The sequence below is a fragment of the Apteryx mantelli genome, chromosome 1, assembly GCF_036417845.1.
Source record: "Apteryx mantelli isolate bAptMan1 chromosome 1, bAptMan1.hap1, whole genome shotgun sequence".
Lineage (NCBI taxonomy): Eukaryota > Metazoa > Chordata > Aves > Apterygiformes > Apterygidae > Apteryx > Apteryx mantelli.
In genome coordinates this window covers 154,085,964-154,109,179 of record NC_089978.1, presented here as the reverse complement: position 1 = coordinate 154,109,179, position 23,216 = coordinate 154,085,964, and the positions used below count along the sequence as shown (strand labels likewise).

Sequence of the window (23,216 nt, the reverse complement as noted above, 5' to 3'; positions counted from 1 at the left end):
GGCAATGGAGAATTTTTGTGGCGGAAGCAGGATTTGAATTTTACCTTCCACAAACCAGGTTAGTGGCCCAGCCACTGCTTATCAGTTCCTTCCTTCCTCTATAAACAAATACTTTTCCTATAGCTAGGGGGCAATAGCAGCAAGGTATTATTTGGTGAGTGAGCCTGCAGGTGAGACTACATGAGTGCCGTGTATTGTTATGACTCTTCATTTTCCTCTCTGGTTCCTGAGTGCAGTACTTTGCCTTTTTCTCAGTCATACTTCAGGTACTTTTGATTTGTCAACTAATTTGCCAGAATTTTAATTTGTCAGAATTTGCAAACTTGCAGATAACAAAACCATGCAACTTCACAAGCAGGGAATAGAGTTGTAATTTGAGGAAAAATAGAGTAATTCATATTTGCACAAACTCTCTATAACTTGTGATTTACGTATGAAGCAGGTCAGCGATCATATTTGCAGAGTGCTGCACTAACCAGAAATGGAAAGGTTTGCAGTGTTCCCTCTGTAACAGCAGATTTCATAACTTCTTGAATCCTTTTAACTCTAGGAGCGTTATTCTGATCTTGATCCGAGGGCAAAGAGTTCACTCTTTTCCGCCTATAGCTTTTATTGACTTGGATAAGTAACCAGACAGACTCTCCCTTGGCCCACTTCTACCTTTGAATGATTTTTTGATAGTGTCTATGGCCCCCTGTCCTTGGTTCATGACCTGATCTAACCTTCACTTACCACCTATGACCAAAAAACATTGGATGTTCTTTTTCACTTTGTCTTCCCCCCACATCTCTATTTTTACGAGGTCAGTTTACATTTCATCTTTATGCTGTGTGTCCCTGTGTCACGCAGCTGCATACATATGTGTTGCTTTTCCTACAGCATGGTGCTAGCAATAGGGGTTTGTTCTGGTCAGGATGCATGAAAGGTGAGATGAATTCCCTAAAAACCCACTTCCTCAGTGCATGGTGATGCACTGCCTTGGCCAGGTGAGAAGGAGATCCACCCTGTCAGACTGCAGCCGTGAAGCTGTACCATGTACCGAGGCTGTCTGGGATGCACAGCACAGCGTGGCAGCCTGTCCCCATGATCTCACTGGCCAGAAGTATTTGGTCGTTGGATCACAACCTCACTGCCTCTGACACCTGAGGTCACAGAGTGGGTGAAAGCACTGCCAGTGCGCCGCATGTGAATGGGTTATAACCTCAATGAAAGCAACTGAGGCAGGAGGCAGCAATGAGGTTCGCGTTCAGGGCAGGAGACTTGGTGTATGTGCAGGTGAGACTGCAAATAGCTCCCTGAGTTGCGCTTTTATGTCGCGTTCAGTTTCAAGTAACCTTTCCCCAATCTCTTTGGGACTAGTTTGTTTTCAGGGTGCCTAATGGCAATACCAGGGGGTATTGGGTACTGCCCTTGCATGCCTGTTCAGCCAGGAATCTTACTGGGAAAGTCCTCAATCACATTGCAGTCCCCTCAGAAGAGAGGAAATTGAAGAAATTAGGCCAGGATGGAAGTGGGGAAATAAGACCATCAAGGCAAGAGTTAAAATGTTACATCGTGCTGAAGAGTCTGTGGTCAATGGAGCTAATGAAGAACAAAATCCTGCCTCATGCCTGCCAGTTTTTTTCTTACTTTGTCCCTACAATAAGAGAGGAGGAGGACTGTCTCAGATCAGAAGGAAATGCTTCCCATGTGAACCAGCCTATGGACATGCTGCTTCCTGAAGCTGTTGAGTGAAATCATTTAGCGTGATTACAAAAGGCCTGGATAACATATGGATGTTAATAGCATTTGCAGCTATGTAAGCAGCAGTAACAAGAGCAGAGTAATCAAATCTCATCCTTCGGTGGGAAAGCTGATCACCTGAGGGGGTCTGGGATTTCCCTCTTACACAATTGGGCCAGGTATCTCCATGGACTAATTGAAACATCAGGTGCTGTCTGGCTCTGGGGGCAGCACAGTGGCCTGATAGATCTAATCTCCAAACAGATAGAGCAGCTCTGGTCACATTCCTGCCCTCAGGCCTGATAGCTCCCTGGGTACTATCATCTCTGGCTGTGGATTTCTGTGTGTTGTTGTTGGGGGGTTTTTTGTTGGTTTTTTTTTTTTTTTTCTTGAGCTGAGCTTCAGGTACATTGTTCTGGCAGAGTTAATAACTGTTGGATGAAATCCCCCCATCATGATTTGCTGTTCCTGTTGCTTCCTTAGCTGATTTTTAACCTGAGAGTGGTAAAAAAGCATAGCTCAGAAGAGGGGAATTAAACCCTTGGGCTCTGACCAGCCCCAAGGCAAGAAACAGCTTTATCTTACTTCCTCTTGTTACAGCTTTTGTACCCCTTAATTTCTAACCAGGTAGCAGGCTACCAGCATTTTCCAGTGGCATCATACCAAATAAATATCTCTCTTTTTGTATTCCTGCTTAGCTGAGCTCTTAAAGGTTGGGTGACAGTCAGCAATTAGGTTATGAACTATAGCTTCTTTGCAGGAAAGAAAAGTCCACTGGGCAGCTACTGTCATTAGCAGTGAAAAGCTAGCTTTGCTCTTGCAATGGAGGCTCGAGTATCCTCCGCAGCTGTATACCAGGTCATCCCCCTGGCCCGCACCTGGTTTCTGGCTGCAACAGCTTGTCTGCAGCCTAAGGAATGGTCCAGGGAATTTTCTTGAAGTCTCCGCCAACAGCAAACCTGGCCTGGTGCTACCACTTAGTCCTCACGTGCACCTGAAATAGCTGTGCAGGCGACAGCAATGGCTGTGCCACAGCTGGGTACTCCAGAGCGCTGAGGCTGGCTGTTTACCTGGCGGTAATTCATGAGCTGGTTCCCCAGCTCAGGAAGGTCTCACTGCTGTGCCCAAGGCACGCTTGTAAGCTTTGACCTCAAACTTACTCCAGATGGCTCCTCTGCTTTCCTTGGGTGGCTGTGCCCTTCTGCCCCTTTCCAGCCTCTCTGACCACATCTCCTTGCTCATCAGGGCCTCTCGCAGCACAAAACTGTACAAATCCCCCTGTCCGTCATGCTGTGGCACCAGCTGTGCATCACTGGCAGGGCTGGTGAAGGGGGCAGTCTGGCGTTACGCCAGTTGCAGCGCTCACATGGCTACTGGGCGGCTCGATTTGGTGAGCTGGTCCAGCGGGAAACCATGCACACCTCTTTCACTGTGGGTTGGTTTCCTGTTGAGCCCCCTTACCGAACCAGTCGCCCATGGCCTGCGGGGAGGCCAGGCCTGCTGCCGCGGAGGGCAAGAGTGCAAAAAAGCAGCCTTGGAGAGCAACAGCGTGCTTCAAGGGAGAGAGAAGGGATCAGTGTCCAGAGCAGAGAAACAACAGGAGTATGTATGTCTGTCCGGCGGGCTCAGGGTCACAAGGGCTGGCCTCGCATCTTCAGCTGCTCGCCTAGCCGGGAGCAATGGTCTTTCTAAGCCTGTGTTTTTCTGCCTTTACAGTTTTTTACCTTTTCCCATCCTAGCCAAAGCCAGTTTCATAGAGGGGCTGGAGCAAAACTGTAATAGTTTTGGTGTTCTCGTTTAAAGATACCTAAGTGTTTGCTGAGGTATTTTAGTTCCTGCCTACTGTTTTTTTCCACATAGATTCTTGTCAACTTGAAATAGCCATCAAGAAAATGCTCCAGATGCCTGGCTACTGCACAGCACTTGCCAATAGCTCAGAGATGGTCCAAACCTGTCAAACCTGTTGCCTTGCTCTGATGCTCTTGAGCAGTGGACCTACCACAGGGCTCTGCTCTCTGGCTTTCACATGGGAGGTACCTGTAAAGTGAAGCCTTGATCTTGTGGCCTCTGCTGGGGAGAAAACCCTCACCATGCCCTCAGCTAGCAGTTGACCTTGCAGGTCTGGCTGAAGGAGGCTGGAGGAGCTTGGTCCCTTCTCCTGCTTTCCATAGCTCCCTCCCTCCTCCTACCAAGCAGCATGTGGGGAAAACCTGTTTCTTCCCCAAGAGTGCCGTATGGAAATCCCCAGGGAAAAGCCAGTCTTTTGGCGAGGAACTGGAACACCAAGAATTTCCCCTAACGGGAGTGTTCACCCTATTATTTTCCGAAATTCTTTTCTTACCGTGTCAGGGAGTTAACCTGCCAAAGAAGTACAACTTAAAAATCACAGAAATTGCTACCTCCAGATTAATTTCTAGTTGCTTTGTCTCTTCCTTATTTGGCTGATATAAGTGTTAGGTAAATATTTGTACAACACAGACAATTACACCCCTTTCTTCTCTTTTCTAAGGGTCAGCAAAATGTCAGCAATTGGCATTTGCATCCAGCCAGGCTTCTGTATTTGCTTTGCAGTGGGATCCATGCCAGTTGTGCTTAGGAACTTAAACACAGACAAGCCCAGGAATTGCCACGGTGGACCAGACTAGCAGTCTGTGCTGGCCAACATCCTTTTTCAGTAGAGGCTAATTCTTGGAATTTCATCACGAGCTTATTCCAAAGGCCAGTGAAGTTCTGAGTTTAAGAACAAAAACAAATAATCTCCCACCTCTGCACAAAAATTATTTTTCTTGGAGTTCTCTTCCCCCTGTGAATCTCAGAGAAGGAACTGACAGTTGAAATAACATCATCTTCATGGATACAGTCCCATAACTTATTTTTTGTATTCCTGTTTTACTTACTTCCTCTCTAATCTAGCCAGTCCCCCTTTTCTTGCTCTCTCCTCTGAAGAAAAGCTTGCTCCCTTTAACCACTGGTAAGATGAGCCCTCAAAGTAGTGAGCACTGAATTTCATGTGAACCAAAAAGACTGTTCCAGCCCCATTGCAAAGCAGACTATGTCCAGCTGCAGGATGTTCAGAAACAGTAGTCCATGCCTCATCATCCTCAGTGAGGTGGAAACTTGCCAACTACATGTTATTTTATATGGAGATACAGGAATTTCTTCTTCTTTCCTATGACAATCAGTTAATCCTTGAAGCATGATCCTCACTTAGGCTTCATTAATCAGTAGATTACTCACCCAGAATGAGTAAAAAGAAAAAAAAAAAAAGGTAAAAAAATCTTCTGCACAAGTTCAATATTGGTGTTGATATTTTTAGTCATAGACTAAACCCACAGCTTCAGATCAGAGTCTGGGGGTGGGATAACCTAGATCAGAAATTCATCACTAAACATCATCTAATAGGGTCTGAATCAAAACTGCTCATCTAGACAGCCACTAGCCTCAGGGGAGCAGGACACCCTAGTTGCCTCTGACCCTTGTCTGTGACTATTTACTTTCACATTTTCTATATTTCTTGCTCTTTCTTTTCATTTGTTGTCACAGTCCACAGCACCCACATTTGGGAGCGAGCCGGGGCAGAGTTTCACAACCCTGTTGCCCTGTAGGGGCAGTAGGCCCAGAGCCCCACACAGCTGGGGAGAGGAATCTCTCAAGGGGCCATTTGTGGCTTCTGGTTGCTGTTGGGTTTGCCTTGGCCTCAGCATAGCTCAGGGATGCTTTGGAGCTGATCTAAATCACATAGCTTATAAAGGCAGTTGACTGAGCGTGCTTCTAGTTTAGCGGTAATGCCTTTCCCGTGCTGCAGGGTTGGGATGCAGCAGGGTGAAGACGGGTATGCTGGCTCTAAGAGTAGAAGTTTCCTCAGCAGTGGGCTCTGCTGCCTACTCAGAGCACGTCCCTGTTACTTTTTGCCACAAGAGCAGTGCAGAGGGCTCAGATCAGCTGTATCAGGATTCAGACAATACCTGTGTGAAGAGGGAAGCTGGAAGCTGGTGGGATGTTTCCCTTTATATACTGAGGCAACAACCTCCTGTGGGCCTTGCAGAGTTCTAGGGATGAAAAACTTTCCCATGGGTTTGCCATCATCCCTTGCACCTAAATTTCCATTTTTAAAGAAAATATGCAAAAAGCTCAACTTCACTCCCTGGTACACAGATATTTAGCAGGCTCCTCACCAGCCTGGGAGAAGCAAGTGCTTGAGGAGGTTTTGGTACTTGCACTCTTCACACTTAAGCTATCATGTGATATGGGCACAGCACTGAACTCCTGTCAGGTTGGGTAGTTGCTGACTCACTGCCAAAGTGTTTAGCAGACCTGAAAACCACATTGTTTACTAGGCTCTTTCTCGCTAGCTATGTAGACAGCATTACTGGGAGCTACAAGGTTATATTGTACCTGCTTGTCTTTGTCCCTCATAAACCCAAGTTGGCCAAGGGGGTTGCAGCAGGAAACTCAGAATGGTTCCTGGATAGAGTGCATTGGGTAGGGACAGGCTGGAAAAGGAAGTTGCATTTGAACCTGGAAGCTGCCTTCACTTAAATACTGATGTCCTTAACTTCCTCATTGCTGATAGTTTAGCCATTTATAGCTCAGTGTCCCATCAAGTGCTGTCTTTGCAGTCATTCAGTATTTCCCTCAAGAGAGGAATACTGAAAGCTTTTATTTTGCAAATAGGTGCGTATTCAGAATAATATTCTTTTGGTGGTTAGACAAATTAGGAATCTGGCTGTTGTCTTATGCTTTTTTCCTCCATGTTATTAGTTAAAAAATTGGTCATCTTTAGTGTAACCAGTAGCATCTCTGAAATGCATTTTGTAACTGTGATGAATCTTTAATATAACAAATTAATAAGAGCAAGGGAAGATTTTTTTGAGGAAGGCAAAGGCCATTTCTTTTTCTCTGCCTGTGTCAGTCTGCCCACTGCAAATAAAGTAAACAGCTCCTGGCCTCTGCTGGGCAATTCCAGAGCGTTAGAGGTCTCTCAGCCTTTCACAGGACCAAATTATTCTGGTAACTGCTGCAGCTTCTTTTTTTAGCATGTACTCTAACATCTCTTTCTGTTTCCTCTGTGCAGGATATGAGAGCTGGAGGGAACTGGCTAAGGCTCTGGCAGACAGGAATGTTCCAGCTGGGGACCCGAGCCTGCAGTTTTACTATCCTCCGAAACTGGGACACCAGGTGAGGAGACTTGGGATGTCTTGTGAATGTTTGAAAGGGAAAACCTCCCTTTCTAATGTTGGGGCCCCAAGAGACAGCTCTCTCCACACAAAAAGAGAGCGTGCCACAGTGTAAATTCTGAGCTGAGTCACAGCAATATGAATGTACAATGACTCCACTGTAGTCGATGAAGCTGTGTTAGACGTAATCAGCCACAGCAGTAGTTTGAAGCTGGCTGGATATGTGGCACAGGAAGGTAGCACTAAGCAAGATGGAGGCAGAAATAAAAGGTCAGGAGAAAGTTTGTAGCTTTCCAGTGAAATACATCTCAGCACTGTTACCTGAAGGAAGTGTTGGAAGAACTGTTGCTTAGACCTTTTAAAACAAGGATGGGCAAAAAATTGCGGAATGATCTAATTTTTAGCTCTGTGCTGGCAAACTGTTACAAAGCACTGGTGTCCTTTCCTCTTGGTGTATCATCACGGAAATTTGCTGACACAAAGGCAGGGAGCATTTCCACCCCACTATGTCTGTGATGGCTGGCCTCTCCTTTGAAAAGGGTCTGGGAATTTGCTGTTTTCTCACTTGTTCTTCTGATCACGTTTGAGCCCTCTTAGGTAGTGTCACTGTCCAGTCATTTATCGGGTTGCTTTGACTTTCCTTTACTTGTGTTTCAGAACCAAGAGCAGCAAAGAGGTGGGAGGAATAAATCGAATTATGCAGCTGTGGACAAGCCTGTACCATGGATACCAGAGGTTGGTACCCTTCTTGAACATTTCACATGAGGGGGTTGTAGTTAGAGACCTGCGTGGTGAGATTAGAAGGGTGGGACCTCTGCCTGGAAATTCATTTGCTTCCCTAGAAGTCTGTTCCCTATCACCCCCTCCCAGCCTTACGACGCTTACAGACCCAAGTAATCACCTAGGAAGACAGGAATGTCCAGATTCCTGATAATTTAGTTTCTCATCCAGTCATCAAGTCACCAAGCATCCACTCACAATTTCCAGAGAGCAGCCAGGCCACTAACCCTTAAAGGTGAAGTTTATTCAGGGCTGGGAATGTGTTGGACCAAGAATTCAACAAGCAAATACATGACTGTGGAATGTAAAAGTGTCATGCTATGCTACTGCTCTGGTATTTGCTTGTTATCCAACCCCTGTACATTGTATACAGAGGTTTCTTCACTGACACTTCTGATGAGCAGAGACCTTCTCTGATGACCCTTGAAAACTGGGGCAAACGTTCCATTTGTTTCCTTCATGCCTCGTTTATTCTTTCCTCCACTGTCCCCTTATCTCACTATTCCTCTTCAGATAAGGGAGCAATGCAGCCTGCTGATAATGAGAGGAACACCAACCAGGGGACACTTGGCTAATGGGGTCAGCTCACTAAATTCCTCAAGGTGATTAGGGACCGGCACAAATGAGAACAGGGTCTTCGGCTCCCCTAATGAGGGAGCAAGCTCTGGTCCCGTTGCTCAGGATATGAGAAGGTCACTGCCTGGCAAATGGAAAGCATCTCCCTCCAGCCATCCTGCTGAGTAGTGCTGGTCCCCTTTGTGCGAGCTAAAGCTTTCCTGGAAGCAGCCAGCACCAGTTACTGTCCAGGGCACAAAACCAGACTGGATGGACCATTAATCTGTTCTGCTGCATCAGCTCTCAGGACTGCTGGTCCCAGCTGGAGCCTGACAGCCTCCTCCAGCTGCAGGGCCTTGCAGGCAGCATGCAGGCAGGGCTGCCTCTCAGACAAGCAGCTGCTGGCCAGGAGCCAGCGGGATGTCACAGTCAAGTCTGCTGCTGTGTGCAGGGATGACATGGTGTATTTACTGCTCTTCTCTCCCATGGCACTGAGTGTTTGGGGCTCTGTGTGGCATCTCCTTGGCTTGTCTAAGGCTTTGCCCATTGTCTCTGAACTGCCTTGGTGATTTCTAGAAAGCATTTTAGTCTTGAAATCTGCCAGCTCTGGTGTGTCAAGAGTCTTTACCTGAGTTAGAAATACAACTGGTGGGATACACTCTGTAGCTTGGGAGAAACTGTGTATGTAGCACAGGGCCGATCTGCCAAGCCCTCTGCTCCAGTGGTAGGGTGACTTCGTGCCCCTGTGTGCTGTGGTGCCTGGCAGGCCACAGAGCAAGTGTGCAAACCTGCTGTGCTGGTACTGAGCTGCCAAGAGGGCAGCAAGCAGAGACATGCACAGTGCTGAGCAAAGGGAAAGGAGCAGGACCTGAGCTGGGCTGTGCAGCTGGTCCTGAGCATGGGCCCATGCCTGGAAAGGTAATGTGTGCCTTGTGCCTTGTCCTGCACTGCTCCCTGTAGGGAAGGAGAGCTCTGCCAGGTAGCAGGACTCTTCCCTCAGATCACAGTTCATGAGAAGCTCCTGCCTCCTTCACTGGTTTTCTCTTTGTCTCTATAAGGCAAAATATCTTGTCCTTGGTGTGGCACTGTGTCTGTACCCAGAGGGTCAGCGGAGTGACCCTGAGTGTGAACAGAGGCCAGTTGTTCACCTGGTCATGGGTGTACAAGGGCCATTGAGGAGATGGATCCATGGACACAGCTTTGCATGGAGCTACTTGCTGTCCTCTTAACCACCTGCTGAAATTTCTTCTGGCCTGGGGATTAAGTTTTTTCTGTAACTCTGCCCAAATTAATTATCCAGGATCTATGATCCCATTGTGCCCTTCCTGCAGCATCTCTAAGAATTTAATTGCAGCCTGATTCCTGTGGTGAGGGGAGGCAGTTTGTCCCCCACAGGTCATAAAGATGGGCTTTGTTTGAACAAAGAGGTATATTCCTGACAAACATGAATAATTAACAGGGTTGCAGGGTGAGCCTGCAGCTAGTGTGGCCAAAGAAGGAGAGGTTTCAATTTTCCTCTTTCAGTTTAAGGTGGTGAAATTGGTGATATAAATCTTCCACTCAGAAAATGCTGTGGGGAAGTGTGCATGTGGGGAATCCCTAAAAATCCCAAACCCTGCATTTGGGGGAAAGCAGGATTCAGCCTCGTTCCTGGCTTCTTCAAGTTGTGAATGGACCTGATACCTACCCTCACTAGCCCTTCCAGACATCAGGACAAAGCGTTCTAGCTCACACAGTCACCCTCTGCATCCTCAGACTGGAGAGATGTCAGGTATTTTGTTTCATTCATTCAGGAGGTGCTTGGCTATCACCAGGAGAAATCATCACTGTGGGATGGTGAATGTCACTATGTTGTGCTGTTTAAGGACAGGGGGAATTTTCAGAAATGCTCCAGGTCAGTCTGATCGTTCTCATTTACCTCTGCAAAAGCCTCTGTTCAACTCGAAGGGGAGAAAGTTTAGGGCAGCACCAGGCACATTTAAAAACTCAACTCTTCATATACTCGGTCTCAGGACTTCCCTCGCACTGGAAGGAAGAGTGAAGGAAGTCTTCCTGCTCTCTACTCTCCTGAGATAAGACTGGGAGGTGGCCAGCCATATCTCAAGGAGTGCATCCCCTTGCAAGTAGCGCCTCAGTAGGTACTGCACTAAACCAGACCGTTGATCCTGGATGTCATCCTCACCCCAAACAAATCCCAAACCTTCCCTAAGAGGGAGCATCCTTTCCTTACCAGGCTGAAAGATAAAGCTATTTCTGCTCCTTCTTTCTCTGCCCAGGTACCTTCCTCCCTCACTTGCCCCCATCAGGTGTCACGGCTCTAAGGGACAGGGGATCTTTGTTGCTAACTTGTCTTGATGGATTCTCACAAGTGCCCAGCACAGGAGACGCTGGAGCAAAGTCCAGCTGCTCGCTGCTGTATGTCACCCAGTCAGGGGAGCTGGCGAAGGCAAGAGGAGGGGCCACAACTGCTGTGTGGAGACAGAAGAGTCTTATAAACTTGGCTTAAGGAGTTTCCAGTTTGCAGCACAATGTTGCCATTCTTCCCTGGCTCAGACCCCTCTGTGACAAGTTTATCTTCCTCAGCGCTGCACATTCTTTGGGTTGTGCGCAGCTAATTTGCCTCTGAGATGCCAAGGCCGCCTGAAATTAAATTAGAAAAGACCTCTCTACTCCATCCTGCTCCAGTTACAATCCAGCGGGTCATGTCACCAGTGCTGCAACCCTCCCACTGTGCTGCTTGCCATGGCACCAGCCTCAAGTGCTGCTTTGCCTTTCTTCCTTGGGACTCCTTGATTCAGAGGAACCATTTGGTTTGTGGTGTCTTCATACTGGGTGATTTTGTCATGCTAGGGTTCAGACTAGGAAAAGGGGGTTGTACTCTCTGTGTGCTAGCCTCACTTTCCTGTACATTTCTGTTTTCTTAGGAGGGGCTGATAACCTGAAATTCCTTGCTTAAAGCAAGTGGAAATACCAAAGCCTCTTGAAACAAACTGAGGGATCCAAACTGGTGTTAATTCAGCACACTCAATGGGAGGAGTCAGCAGCTGGGATAGGAACCCAACTCCGCTCCCAAAGCCGTGGAGGCTGCTGAGTCAGCACTGAGGCAAGGGCCCATCGCAGCTCTCACCTCCCCGTACTTGTTAAGGTTTAGCTAGCCCTGCCTTCCCGCAGTGCTGTCATTTTTTGCTTCGTGCCTGTGACATTGTGTTCAGGAGGATATTGGCTGGGTCAAACCTCTTTGGGAAGAACTGCTCTTCCTGTCACTTGTGCAAGCGCTCCTGAGCATGCTCATGCTGCGCTGCCTTTCCCGGCAGCGCTCTTGGGACACAACCTGTGGCTGTTTCGAATCCAAGCTGGGTTCTTGTAGTGCTACTGCTTCAACAGGGCAGAGATAAGAAATAGGGTGGTGGGGTTGGTAAGAGGAGTAACCTGAGGGGTGGAAGGAGCCCACTAAATGGGAAGGCAGAGACTGCAATAATACCAGCTCCCGTTTAAGGCCAGACTCTTGATTCCTCTTCCTGGCTCTGGCCAAATAAGTCTATCCCAAATTTCCAAAGCAGATGTTTTTAAGGGGAGAAAGGGGAACTTAACTTGTTACTTACCACGTCCTGATTTTCAGCACCTTTGAAAACCAGGGCCAGGTAGTTCCAAGCTGGGAAGTGAAATTCAGTAGCCATTTTTTACACAGTCCATTGTCCTTTCTCAGGAGCTCTATGCCTGAATTGGGAATGATAGTGCCACATATCCATTGCTGCAATCAGCAACAAAAGCCCCAAGCAGGAGACTTTTACTATATGTTCCAGAGGGGACACAAATAGCAAGCAGAGGAATTTCTCAGCTCCCAGCAATGGGGAGCCAAGAGTTGAGCTAGAGGGGCAGAGGTGATAGAGTTTCAAAACAGCTGCTGCACTGATGACTCTTGGACCCTAAAATTAAAGCCTAGCTCAGTTTTCACTCCCAGAGCAGCTCTTTGGGCTGCCAGCACGTCTTTTGATAACATTCTTCTTTCCCCCTTCAGAAGAAGCAGAAAGTAACCTGGGCTGCCCTAGCTCAGGAGAAAATCTGTTGCTTTAGAAAAGACCCCAAAACCACATGCAAGAAATGTTTATTATTAACCAGCTAATTATTTCTCATTGTTGTGAGCACAGGAAAGAGCAGCTATCACGTTAGCTCCTGGCAGAGCTTCCTCTCAGGTGGCTTTGTAAAGACTCTGGAGACAGGGAGGTAGGGTCAGAAATCTCAGCGACCATCTCTTATGCATTGGCAGAGCACCTAGCATGGTGGTGCCTGCTTTACTGCTGCCCTCTGCCTAATACTGCCAAAACTCTGCAGTAAAGTATTGTATTAGAACAGGACTGGTCCAGGTTTCCTCTGCAAGCATTTGAGCAAGGCTAGCCTCCTTTTGGGGACTACCCCCCACAAAATTTTGTTCTAGTATCTGGGCTACCCCATGCCAAACCCAGCTCCTCTGTAGTCTTGAGCCTTGGGAGCATCCCCTGGATCTTTCTTTGCCATGACGTGACTGTAGTGCCAGCTTCTCCACACTGTGGGAGTGTTGTGCTATATTTGATATAGCTGTGAGCCTATCTGCCACGTGCAAACAATTCTCTTAAGAAGAAAAATAGCATCGCTTGTGGGTAGCAGAGACTGACTGCCAGAAGACTCAGTTTCTGGCAATGACTAGCTGTGGAAGCCTAATTTGTTCACCTCAGTTCACGTTCCATGAGAAACAGCAATTGTCATTGCTTTATTTAGCTTAGAAAAGTAGTTTAAGACCTTTCAGTGCAAATCTGGATTTAGCCAAGGTGAATGGGTTTGCCCAGTAATTACGTTCCAGTTCTGCGTTTGTCACCCTTACAGTGATTTATTCATATCCTAGTTCCCTGCAGTGTCCCAAGTTTCTCTTGGCTAGATCCATTACTCTGAACCCTCTGTGTAGTTCCTCTCTAATTTTATGCAGCATCAGTTTGGGGAATTACATCCATTTTGTTTTGCTTCCTTTCCTCTTCCCCAGTGGGGAGAATCTGGGCTAAGGGCTGTCAGCAGGGGAGGAAAGAAGGGGATAGTGGGGGACAACATGGACATCCAGACAAGCAGTGGAGCCCCTGCCAGCGATGCAGACTCTAGGGAGGGAGGGCCGAGGAGAGACCACTCAAGAAAAGCAGTGATTGTGATTGTGTTTTGCCTGCCACACAGCGATGGTTTTCACGTGCATGACTAAAGCCCACAGCTCACAAGAAACGTTACTGCATAAACTGGTGCCAGGCCAAGTCTGCTCCATGTCCTTCCGTCAAGCCACAGTGTATCCACAGTGTATTACAGAACAAAACCCCAACCTGTTATCCGGGGAAAAAATAACTTGGTGAAATGGTTCCTCTGTCAGAAGTGCACTGAGGGATTAGAGTGCTGTTGCAAACCTGCTAGAGAGACTCCCCAGCAAAAACTGAGAATTTGCTGCCATCTATAGACATTTGGGTGCTGTTCCAACTATTTCCCGAGCCCTGCTCACACAGCTTCAGCCAGGCTCCATAGTTCCTTATATAGGCAAGACAGCCATGGCAAACCTTCTCAGTCCCAAGGCAACCTATTCCTTTCTTCAGCGTTTCCCCATCTAAGATAGCCTCTAAAGTCTCCAGCTTATTTATTCTCCACTTTTGGAAGCTGGTTCTGTGAGGATGGTTTCAGTGTCCAGCTCCACTGGTTGCGTGCAGAGAGCTTGGGTTTTCCTGAGAGGCAGACCAGCTCTTGCTTTCTGAATAGCATATGACAAAAAGAAAAGAAAGTCTATTCCTTGAGCAGCATATTTCTGTAAGCACTCAGCAGCTGACAGGGTTGCCCAGCAAAGCTGTACTCCAGGACTCCACGTCTCTGCCAGGCACAGAAAGCCTCTCCTTGCGGGGCCAGCTGGGTAATAGGGAAAGCCACCGTTATTTGCTCTGTGCACACCCTCCTCCACCATCTGACTTTGGGAAAGGACCCCCCCCACTCCCCTCAGCATTTCTGTGTCTCTACGGACATGCTGAGGTGACACCAGACACTGAACTGCCTGTGCTGCTGCTCCCCAGCCTGCTGAGCCTGCATTTCCCAGAGCATTTTCCTTTTCCCACCATCCTCTCTCAGTTTCACCTTGTGGATGTGATTCAAAAAGGTGATCTACCAACTCCCTTCCATATGGTGTCCCTTTCTCTCTTCTTCTGGTCAGTAAATAGCCCTGAAATGGTGAGGAAGCTCAAAATGCCTTCTTGGACGACATCAAACCCTACACCCTCCAAACTGGATTGCAGGGGGCTGCTGCCATGCCACAGGGTGTCCCAGACCATGGCCTCAGAGCACAGTTTTCTGGTTAAACATCTCCTTGGTGGAGCAAAATGAAGTGATTTACTCACCAGCAAAGTCTTCTAAGAATCCTAGCCATTCAACTGAGCTCTCCCCAGCACTGTCACAGTTCCCTGGTCCTCTTCAGACTGTCACCTGGCCCCAACCCCAAACCCTCAGTGGATTAGACACAAGGTCCCATGTCTCTTGCAGACCCAGACCCTCATGGCAATGGGATCTTCCTTCTCTCTCACCAGCTATCTGGTGCTGGGCGCTGCTGCAGAGCTTGACAGGACAGGGGAGGGATGTGGGGGAAGGATGCAGCAATTCATGCTGCTCTGCTTTTGCACCCCCCAGTTCCAGGGCCAGGCCAATCTGCACGTGTTTGAGGACTGGTGCGGCAGCTCCACTGAGCAGCTCAGGAAAAACCTCCACTTCCCTCTCTACCCCCATGTGAGTAAGATCCAGACACCCCTTCCCCACAGTTCCCCTTCCTTCCTGCACCGTTTCCTAGCTGGATCGCCCCTGCTTCCTTCACATCCTGTCCCCATTCCTCTCCATCACCACACTTCCTCCTTCCTCCTGGTCCTGGGGAAACAGTGCCCTCAGGAAACTTTTACAAGGCTTCAGAGGAGCCATCTCTTCTGCTGAGGGGAGGAGGCTCATTTTACTCCTGCTGGCCTGCCAGGCCTCGGACACTGGGTGAAGGAGACCCTTACTAGGTGCTCTCCCTCTGAGTGGTTAGCAAACACCACGTCCCATTCCCAGCATCCCTCCGGGATCCCCTGTGCAGCTTTCCCCTCCCTTGTCAGTGCAGCACTTGCTCCAGTTCTTCTCTCATCTCCCCTGCTCTTTCCCATTGCCCCCATCACACCATCCCCTCATCCTCCTCCTAGAGCAAACCTCATACTTCCCTCTGCCCACATGTTCCATTTTTTTTGTCCAGTTTTTTTGGCAGAGAGGGAGTTCCCTGCCCCTTTCTCTCCCCTCTGGTTCCTATCGCATCTAATTATTTTTTCCTTCTTCCACTTCAGACGCGAACTACACTGAAGAAACTGGCTGTGTCCCCAAAATGGACCAACTACGGTCTCCGAATATTTGGCTACCTACATCCTTTTGCTGATGGTGAGGGCTCTGAGGCTGCTGTGTTGCCTCTCATGTGTCTTCCCATCTGCTTCTCCCTCCCTTCTTGATACTGAAGAATAACGCTCTCACCCAGGCAAGCCAAGCATGAGATCTCTCACGTAGGTGGCCCTGCTAGCTATGGATAACTGACTGTTGCGTTGCATTGATGAAACACCTCTGCCTGCATTGTAGGGTGAAAAGGAAAAGCACAGAATAAAACAGATTTGAATAGATAAAAAACAATGCTGTCCTGAATGTACAGCCCCATGACATGTACATGGGCAAGAGCAGACCCTAAGCATTTTCTCTCTTTCTTGCATGCACGAGACTGCACATGGCATGATTTATGTTCTTTCAGCTCCCCAGGTGCATGAATACCATCTGACACCATATGACATCTATATCTCCCATCTACATGCTTCTGCCCAAAGCAGCCCACTAACACTCACCTATGTGCTCCTGGTCCTCTGGCCCTTGACTGTCATCCCTGTAACGTCAGCCAGAACAGTGAGACCCAAACACCTCTGTCTCCCTTCGTAGCTCCACGTATATATTCCTTGATACACAGCTTCTCATGCAAAACATTTGCTCTGGAAGAAAAAACTGGAGCAAGGGAGACTGGACTTCTTAGCTCACCAGATTAAATCTCAGGTGAAGACAATGCAGAAGGGACAGTGAACCAGTTGCATATGTAATGTTTGGTTTTAAATCACAGTAGTTAGGGAATTCAGAAAGGATCAGAAGAGGGGAGCTAATATCCAAAAGACAAGTATGGTTGCACCAGGAAAAAGGGTGACAGTAACATATTAGAGGGTCTGAATCCATTCTGTGCAGAGACATCTACCCCACAACCCTACTTATTCCCTCAATCTCTTAACAGGGGAGTTTCAGTTTGCCATTGCTGCGGATGACAATGCTGAGTTCTGGCTGAGTCCAGATGAAAAGGTCTCTGGTCTCCAGCTGCTGGCCAGTGTAGGCAAGGTACAGTGCATGCTGCATGGCTTCTTCTATCAAGGCTTTAATGTTTCTGTGGGGACAGGAACCCTCTTATCTTATGTACTTCCTCAGCTGTCTGGAATTATCAAGTCTCTTTTACCAGCCCAACTATAGGCAACACTACCAGAGATGCAGGACTGGTACTATATGATGTACCTTAAGCCAGTCATGTATTGGCACTGCTGTTGGGAATCCCAGGTTCGTGATTAAGGGACTTAAATCTATCCTCAGCTTGTGGATCTCACAGACAGTTTACCAAGAGGAATGGCTCAAGTTTCCCTCTTCTTTGCCCCAGCCCTCATTGCACAGTAACCAGGGAAAAAATGAATCTTAACTAAAGCATTTGCTTTCTCTTCACAGACAGGGAAGGAGTGGACAGCACCAGGGGAGTTTGGGAAATTTCAGAGCCAGCGGTCAAAGATGGTGAGGTGAGTGAGCAGACCCCCTCACTCCCAGCCACCTCTGCGCAGGGCTAAGAAGTCAGAAGGCGAAGGAAAGAGAACCCAGACTTGTTTTGAAGACTTGAAGTTAGAAATATTGAGAAAGAGATTATTTTGGGGTGTCACCAAAGTAAAAGTGACACACCCAAACCTGTGCCAGCTGCCTTCCTGAATTTGCTGCCGAATGCAATGTTGAATGTTTCTTCCCTTGAGGAAGCAGCCATTAGCAAATCCAAACTCCTCTCTAGGAACTGTATCCAGGGCTTTCTGTCTTGGAACTGGCCAGGTTTCTCAGAGGCCGAAAGCCCAGCAGGCAAGACTAGAATGGAGTTACTCAGAATTAACTGAGAAGAGTCTGAAGCATTCCAGGTGCACAGGAGAAGCTATCCGTCCAGCCATCAGCATCTGGGTTTTCTTGGCAGTCCTAACCCTACCCACTCTGGGAATTAGGTTGTGTTTAATGGGTGTGATTGCTCTACACTCATTGTCTGCTGACAAGCTAAGAAATGTTCCTTAATGCTCTTAGTGACAGACACATTTTTCTTCGCAGGTTGTCAGCTTCAGGCAGGTACTATTTCGAGGTGCTGCACAAGCAGGATGACAAAGGAACAGACCATGTGGAAGTAGCAGTAAGTCTGTGCAGATAGCCATGCTGTATATGCATCCTCTCAGAGCTTGGGAATGAAGTTCATAATGATTTCGCTCCCTTCCCAGGCCCTGGCTCCTCTTTGCATGAGATGTATCTAGTCCTTTCCTGAACCCTTATCTACCTCTATGTGGGATAATCCTGACTGTGTCTGGACCATTTTCTGTGTTTGCAGTTCTGCTCTCTCTTTGGTCTGTCTTGCTGTTCTCTGTCCTTTCCTGCTTTGGACAAGTCTCAGCTCTTTCCCAATCTCTTGCTTCTATGTAGGCTCTGTCATAGTAAGGAGAAAGAGGAAGCTGTGAGTCCATCTGATTAAAAAACGACTTGTGCCTGCTCCTTTTGCTCAGGCTCAATTAAATCAATAATAAAAAAAAAAGTAACTCACACTTCATTTTAATTTATTTCTCTGTTCCAGTGGAGACTGAATGACCCAGAAGCAAAGTTCAAAGTCATTGACTCACAATACCTCTCCCTTTTTGCTAGTAAGTATTTTCACCATAGGTTTCCCTGAGCACCTTCCCATTATAACAGGTGTTTCATGAATCATAGTCCAGCCAGGCAAACACCATGTGTACAAACTATTAAAAGAAATATCTGGAGACAGGTCAGGAAAGAGACCTCTGGACAAGAGTGCGGTTCATTATTAAACATGGGAGAATTGGAAGTAGGATTGGAACATTGTTTTAGGGAAATTTAGAGTTAGTGAGGCTATTTAGAGTCAGAGATGGGCTATGAAGAGATTCTGCAAGGGCGAGGAAAGCTGTTTCAGGTGTGAGAGTAACACAGGATGGAGGTTGCCTGCCTGTTGTGCAGAGCATGGAGCCCATAATGTGTGAACCGCAGGAGTGTGCTGGCAGCTGGACACAACCAGGGAGAAGAGGCTGCTGGAGCAGTCCTGGGATCCACAGGAGATTTTGCACCAGATGCTGGACAATATGCGATGCATCCAGTGATACCAGGGGATACTGCCTTGTTCCATTCCACCCTCGAGTCCCTTCAAGTTGCTGTTGAGTCTGCCTTCCTGGATTTTGCAAGCACAACAGCCCAGTCCCTCCTGTTTTGTAAACCCTTCTTATCACATCAAGTGACACGTTCCTCAGGCTCTGTAATCCTGTCTTTCCTTACTCAGTATTGGCAAGCTCACTTTTTTCTGCCAGTAGTCCTCCTTTCCATGTCTACTGCAGTCACCTTCCAACTTCCCTGGGCTTTCCATGCGAACACTTTTCCCCATGGAAGATTCCCTGATGTAATCCAGATAGTTGTCAGCTTAGTCTCTCTCTTGGAGATCAACCTGCTGCTGTATTTTCTGAATCTTGCCACTTGACCCAGACTAAGCCTTGAGTTAGGTCTTCTGACCCCTTTCTTTTTCCTTCTGCTCTTTTCTTCTGATTAAGTCCCTGTAGAAGGCTGACTCACAGCCCAGAAGATCCCCTCAGGACTGGCACAGTGCTCCAGACTCATCTTTATCTGGCACATTCTACCTGCTGCCATTCTGCCCATACAGTGTTTTCTTCTTCCATATCAGGCTTTGCCTGTATCACATTTGATCCCATTCCTTCTGGGGTTCCCATGTTCTTCAGTACCCGGAATTTGCTAACAGTAACCCCGGTGCCCTTGGCAGCATGTTGTCTTTCCCTTCTGGATGCTTATTCAGTACCCTTCATCTCAGAGCAAGATCCATGGAGACATGAAATCCTCTGGGAGCAGCAGAGGATGTTGAACCAATACTTAGTCTCTAGCTGAAGCTTCCTTTTGCTCCTGGATTACTGTTGCGCTCCAGTCCCCTGTGGGCGTGCTAGTCTCCTAGACAAACTTAATGTTAATGATTCAGATGTGTCCAATAATTCCTGCCACCATAGGGTTTCTTCAGCACACCACTAGTGGTGCGCCCTCTCACAAAGCAGCAGGTCATTTCCCTTTGTCACTCATCACTGTGTTTGCTTTCAGTGATAGCCATGTTCCCACTTTGCAGCTTCTGTACTTTCAGGTTCCTGAAGCAAAGACTCTCCTTCCCACAGTGTCTTTGCAATGAGGCTCCTGATCAGCACTGTTTAAACATGCCTATACTAGAGACAATGTTAGATCCAGGGATGCAATACCATTTAGAAAGGGCTGACATTAGGGAAGGGCACTGTTAGGAGCAAGGGATGAATAAGCCCTTCCTCCCCATTCCGTTCTCTCTCTGGTTTCTAGACGAAACGCTTTTAAAGATGGATGAAGTGGGACACATCCCGCAGACGTTGGCCAGTCACACAAGCCAACCTGGTGACAACGCAGGCAGCAAGGCACACCCAGCTGACATGTTGAAGCCTGACCCCCGGGACACTCTTTTTAAAGGTAAGACTGCAAAGAAAATGAAGAGGTAGCTACAGCCTGTCACAGCACATGCAGTAGAACAGCTGAGAAAAATTGTCCTCCTAAGCCATGTTATCAAAGTTCAAGCTTTTCTTCTTCCCTGTGCAGAAGAGAGGAGCATTGTATAATGTCAGTCAGTGTAGGAGAAGAAGCACAGACTAAACCTGTCTCCTCTTCCTTGAGAGTCCAACTCACAGGGCATCCCCAGGCATAATGTTGTAGTGTGAGTGACAAAGAGCAGTGTAGACAGATGAACTGTACAAGATGGTTCGCTTTCTGTATCTGATAGTATTTCAAATGGATAAATTGAAACCAGGCACAGAAGCAGCTAAGCTGTTGCATCAGTTGCAGCAAGGTTTCTCCAGTAACACTTGCCCGTGTGTTTCTTCTCAGTGCCTCTGCTCAGTAAGTCGCGTCTGCGCCGAACCTTGCCAGACTGCCCTTACAAGCCCAGCTACCTGGTGAACGGATTTCCTCTGCAGCGCTACCAGGGACTCCAGTTTGTAAGTATCCTTGAGCAGGTTTTTGCCCAAGTAAACTCAAGGAGGAAAGAGGGAGGCCAGATTAATAATGGACCCCTCCACCAAACAGAAGCTCGTGGGCAGATTTGACCATCTGCTGTTTAGGTCTGCAGCAGCCCCATTTATGCCAGAGGGCAACAACAAGGGAAAGGAGTCAGGTGCTATTCCTTGCTTTCTGGTCTCAGTGAGATACAAGTGTGTGTGTCTTACAGAGCCCCTTGGACCTCATACCAAAGAGCTGAGCTTGCCTTCACATGGAGCCTCGTAATGGCTGAGGATTTTATTCTCTGTGGGGTAAACTGTAGTCTGCATGGACTAAGGCCCCTGACAGGCTTAAAACTGGTCTGGAGGGAAAGGTCATGCTTGTGAGGCGTGCAGCATAGCAGAGATTAATCCTCTTCATGTCAGAGCCATGTCTAGCTGATGCCTGCCAGAGCAGCTGGGTTGGTGGCAGGTCACCAGCACGGTTTGCTCTTTGCCAGTCCAGGCTGCCCCAGGGGGGCCTTGCACGTGTAATTCTAGTCACCAGCAGATTTCTCAGCACCCAGGGCAAATGCAGTTTGTCACCTCCTTCATGCCTCTGTTGTGGAGTCCCTCAGCTCAGTCTATACTGAGTTGGCCATCCTGCTTCGGTTCTTATACCAAACGAATCTGCACCCATCGCTCCCCATAGCATGCACTCGCTCCTCGCTCTTCCCTCACCACCTTCATGAAGCCGCTGCTGCAGAGCACTCGGGGGCCCCACTCCCCTTCCTGCCAGCCTAGCCCTGCTGCTGGCAGGGGTCTTCCTCTGACCCACCTGGCTGGTCCTGGGCAGCCCTAGCTTCCTCTGCTTTGCCTGAAGGTCTCCCCACAAGTTTCCGGGCTCCTAAATTCCCCTGCATCTCTTCAGTACGACTTACCCTGCCCTCTCCCAGTTGCTTCTCACTCTGTTAAAGGGCTTAGACACACAAATACAGAGCTGGACAGGCAGATGCTGAGAGAGGGGCAAAAAGATACATTCACATACACATCCCAGCAGACTCCCTTGTGTTTTCCCTTTCCAAAGCCCCTTCTCACAGTCTGCTACTGGCTACCTTCAAGAAGCAAATAGCTAGTGAACAACCCCTCGAAAGGGCTGGTCAGCTTGTGACTGTATCTGGGGATATCTTGCATGTATGGGGGTTTTGCTTTATTTTCCTCCCTTCTTTCCAGGTTCATTTATCCTTTGTTTACCCGAATGATTACAGCCGCCTGAGCCACATGGAAAAAGACAACAAATGCTTCTATCAGGAAAACTCTTATTACTTGGAAAGGTAAAGTTATCTTTCCAGCCATGATTGATTAAATGGCAGCCATGGCAGGATGCTGTGAGTGGAATAGCAAGAAGGGAGCAGGCTGTTTTGAAGTTGGGATTAGGGTGAAATTTCATATTCACTTTTTTAGGACCCTTAATTCTTAAAGATCCCCTAAGTCCTGTAAGACATTAAAGCATTTATAGTTTCTTTTGATAGCCAGTGCTCCCTTTAAATGAAAATATGTTTAGGTCTCAAAGGAAAACTGCTGCTGCTGCTTTTCTTGCTCTATTAACCTGAAAGCTGGGTCAGAGTAGCAGTGTATCTTTCCTCGACTACCTCAGGGAATGTATTTGCCAGCAAACTTTGCCTGCCAGCAGCTGGAGCCTCCTGATGGCTGTCACTGTGAAAACCAGACCATACTCAGAACTGGGCTTCTCCTTTGGGGGAAGAAATTTGCTGCGTTCCTCTTCCCTGGAGGGGCTGGCTCCCAGAGATTGCTCTCCGAGGAAACCGCCACGCGCATGTCCCCTCCCCCTGCCACAGGCAAGCACGTTGTGTTAGGACTCCCCTCCACTCAGGAGGGCTTTTTTGCAGAATAGGGAGAGTCACTCTTCCTGTGACTGACAGTGGCCTCCCTGTGCTCAGGATCTTCTTCCTTCCCACATATCTATTTCAAGGATTGGAAGAACAAAACATATTGTAGGTTTGGGAGGGAGCTCCTGGGACTGGGATTCATAGTGGAAGATGGAGAAGTTGGCTGCTGTGGGCTGGAAAGTGCCACCCAAATTTATTGCTTTGGCAATTCATTTGTATTGCAGCAGCATTTGGGAACTAGAGACCAGTTTTTCTTGGTATTGGGCACACATGGAGGGAAATAGTCCTGGGAATTCCTCCAAAGCCTGAAGTGCAGGCATGTGATGGGACAGCACACAGACAGTGGTAGTATGAGGAAAGAGAGAGGGAGATCATTGAAATTATCCACATAAGCCACTTTTACAGTCTGATGACTTGGGTTTGTGAACATTACATTATAGGTGAGTCCTAAGCAATTTAAGGGAAGCTAAAGGAGTGTTTCAGTGTATTTATATTGGGATTTCCTCCCGTGCATGTGGGGTGGCACTCAAGAAAATGTCTGAGAGACTGGGATGATAAGGAAGGAAAGCTGACGTCTTTAACAATGCAAAGTAAATCCAGTTGTCCCAAGATCTGAAAGATGATAGATGATAGACTATGACTTCTTGGGAAAGGAGGATCAAGAGATGCTGGATAGATGTAATCAGAGTAATGGACCATCACCTCTGAAGCAG

At 47.8% G+C, this 23,216-nt stretch overlaps 1 protein-coding gene across 1 annotated transcript in view; it reads left to right on the top strand.

The window, feature by feature from the left end:
• The window catches only part of B4GALNT3 (beta-1,4-N-acetyl-galactosaminyltransferase 3), a 65,702-nt gene that overhangs the window by 34,099 nt on the left and 8,387 nt on the right, over positions 1 to 23,216 (top strand). Inside the window, exons 2-12 of the mRNA XM_067295166.1 lie at positions 6,797 to 6,900; positions 7,557 to 7,634; positions 14,907 to 15,002; positions 15,584 to 15,674; positions 16,555 to 16,655; positions 17,031 to 17,098; positions 17,661 to 17,739; positions 18,172 to 18,238; positions 19,950 to 20,093; positions 20,505 to 20,614; positions 21,827 to 21,927. Of these exons, the coding sequence (XP_067151267.1) occupies positions 6,797 to 6,900; positions 7,557 to 7,634; positions 14,907 to 15,002; positions 15,584 to 15,674; positions 16,555 to 16,655; positions 17,031 to 17,098; positions 17,661 to 17,739; positions 18,172 to 18,238; positions 19,950 to 20,093; positions 20,505 to 20,614; positions 21,827 to 21,927 (1,039 nt within the window). The remainder of the gene's footprint in view (positions 1 to 6,796; positions 6,901 to 7,556; positions 7,635 to 14,906; positions 15,003 to 15,583; positions 15,675 to 16,554; positions 16,656 to 17,030; positions 17,099 to 17,660; positions 17,740 to 18,171; positions 18,239 to 19,949; positions 20,094 to 20,504; positions 20,615 to 21,826; positions 21,928 to 23,216) is intronic.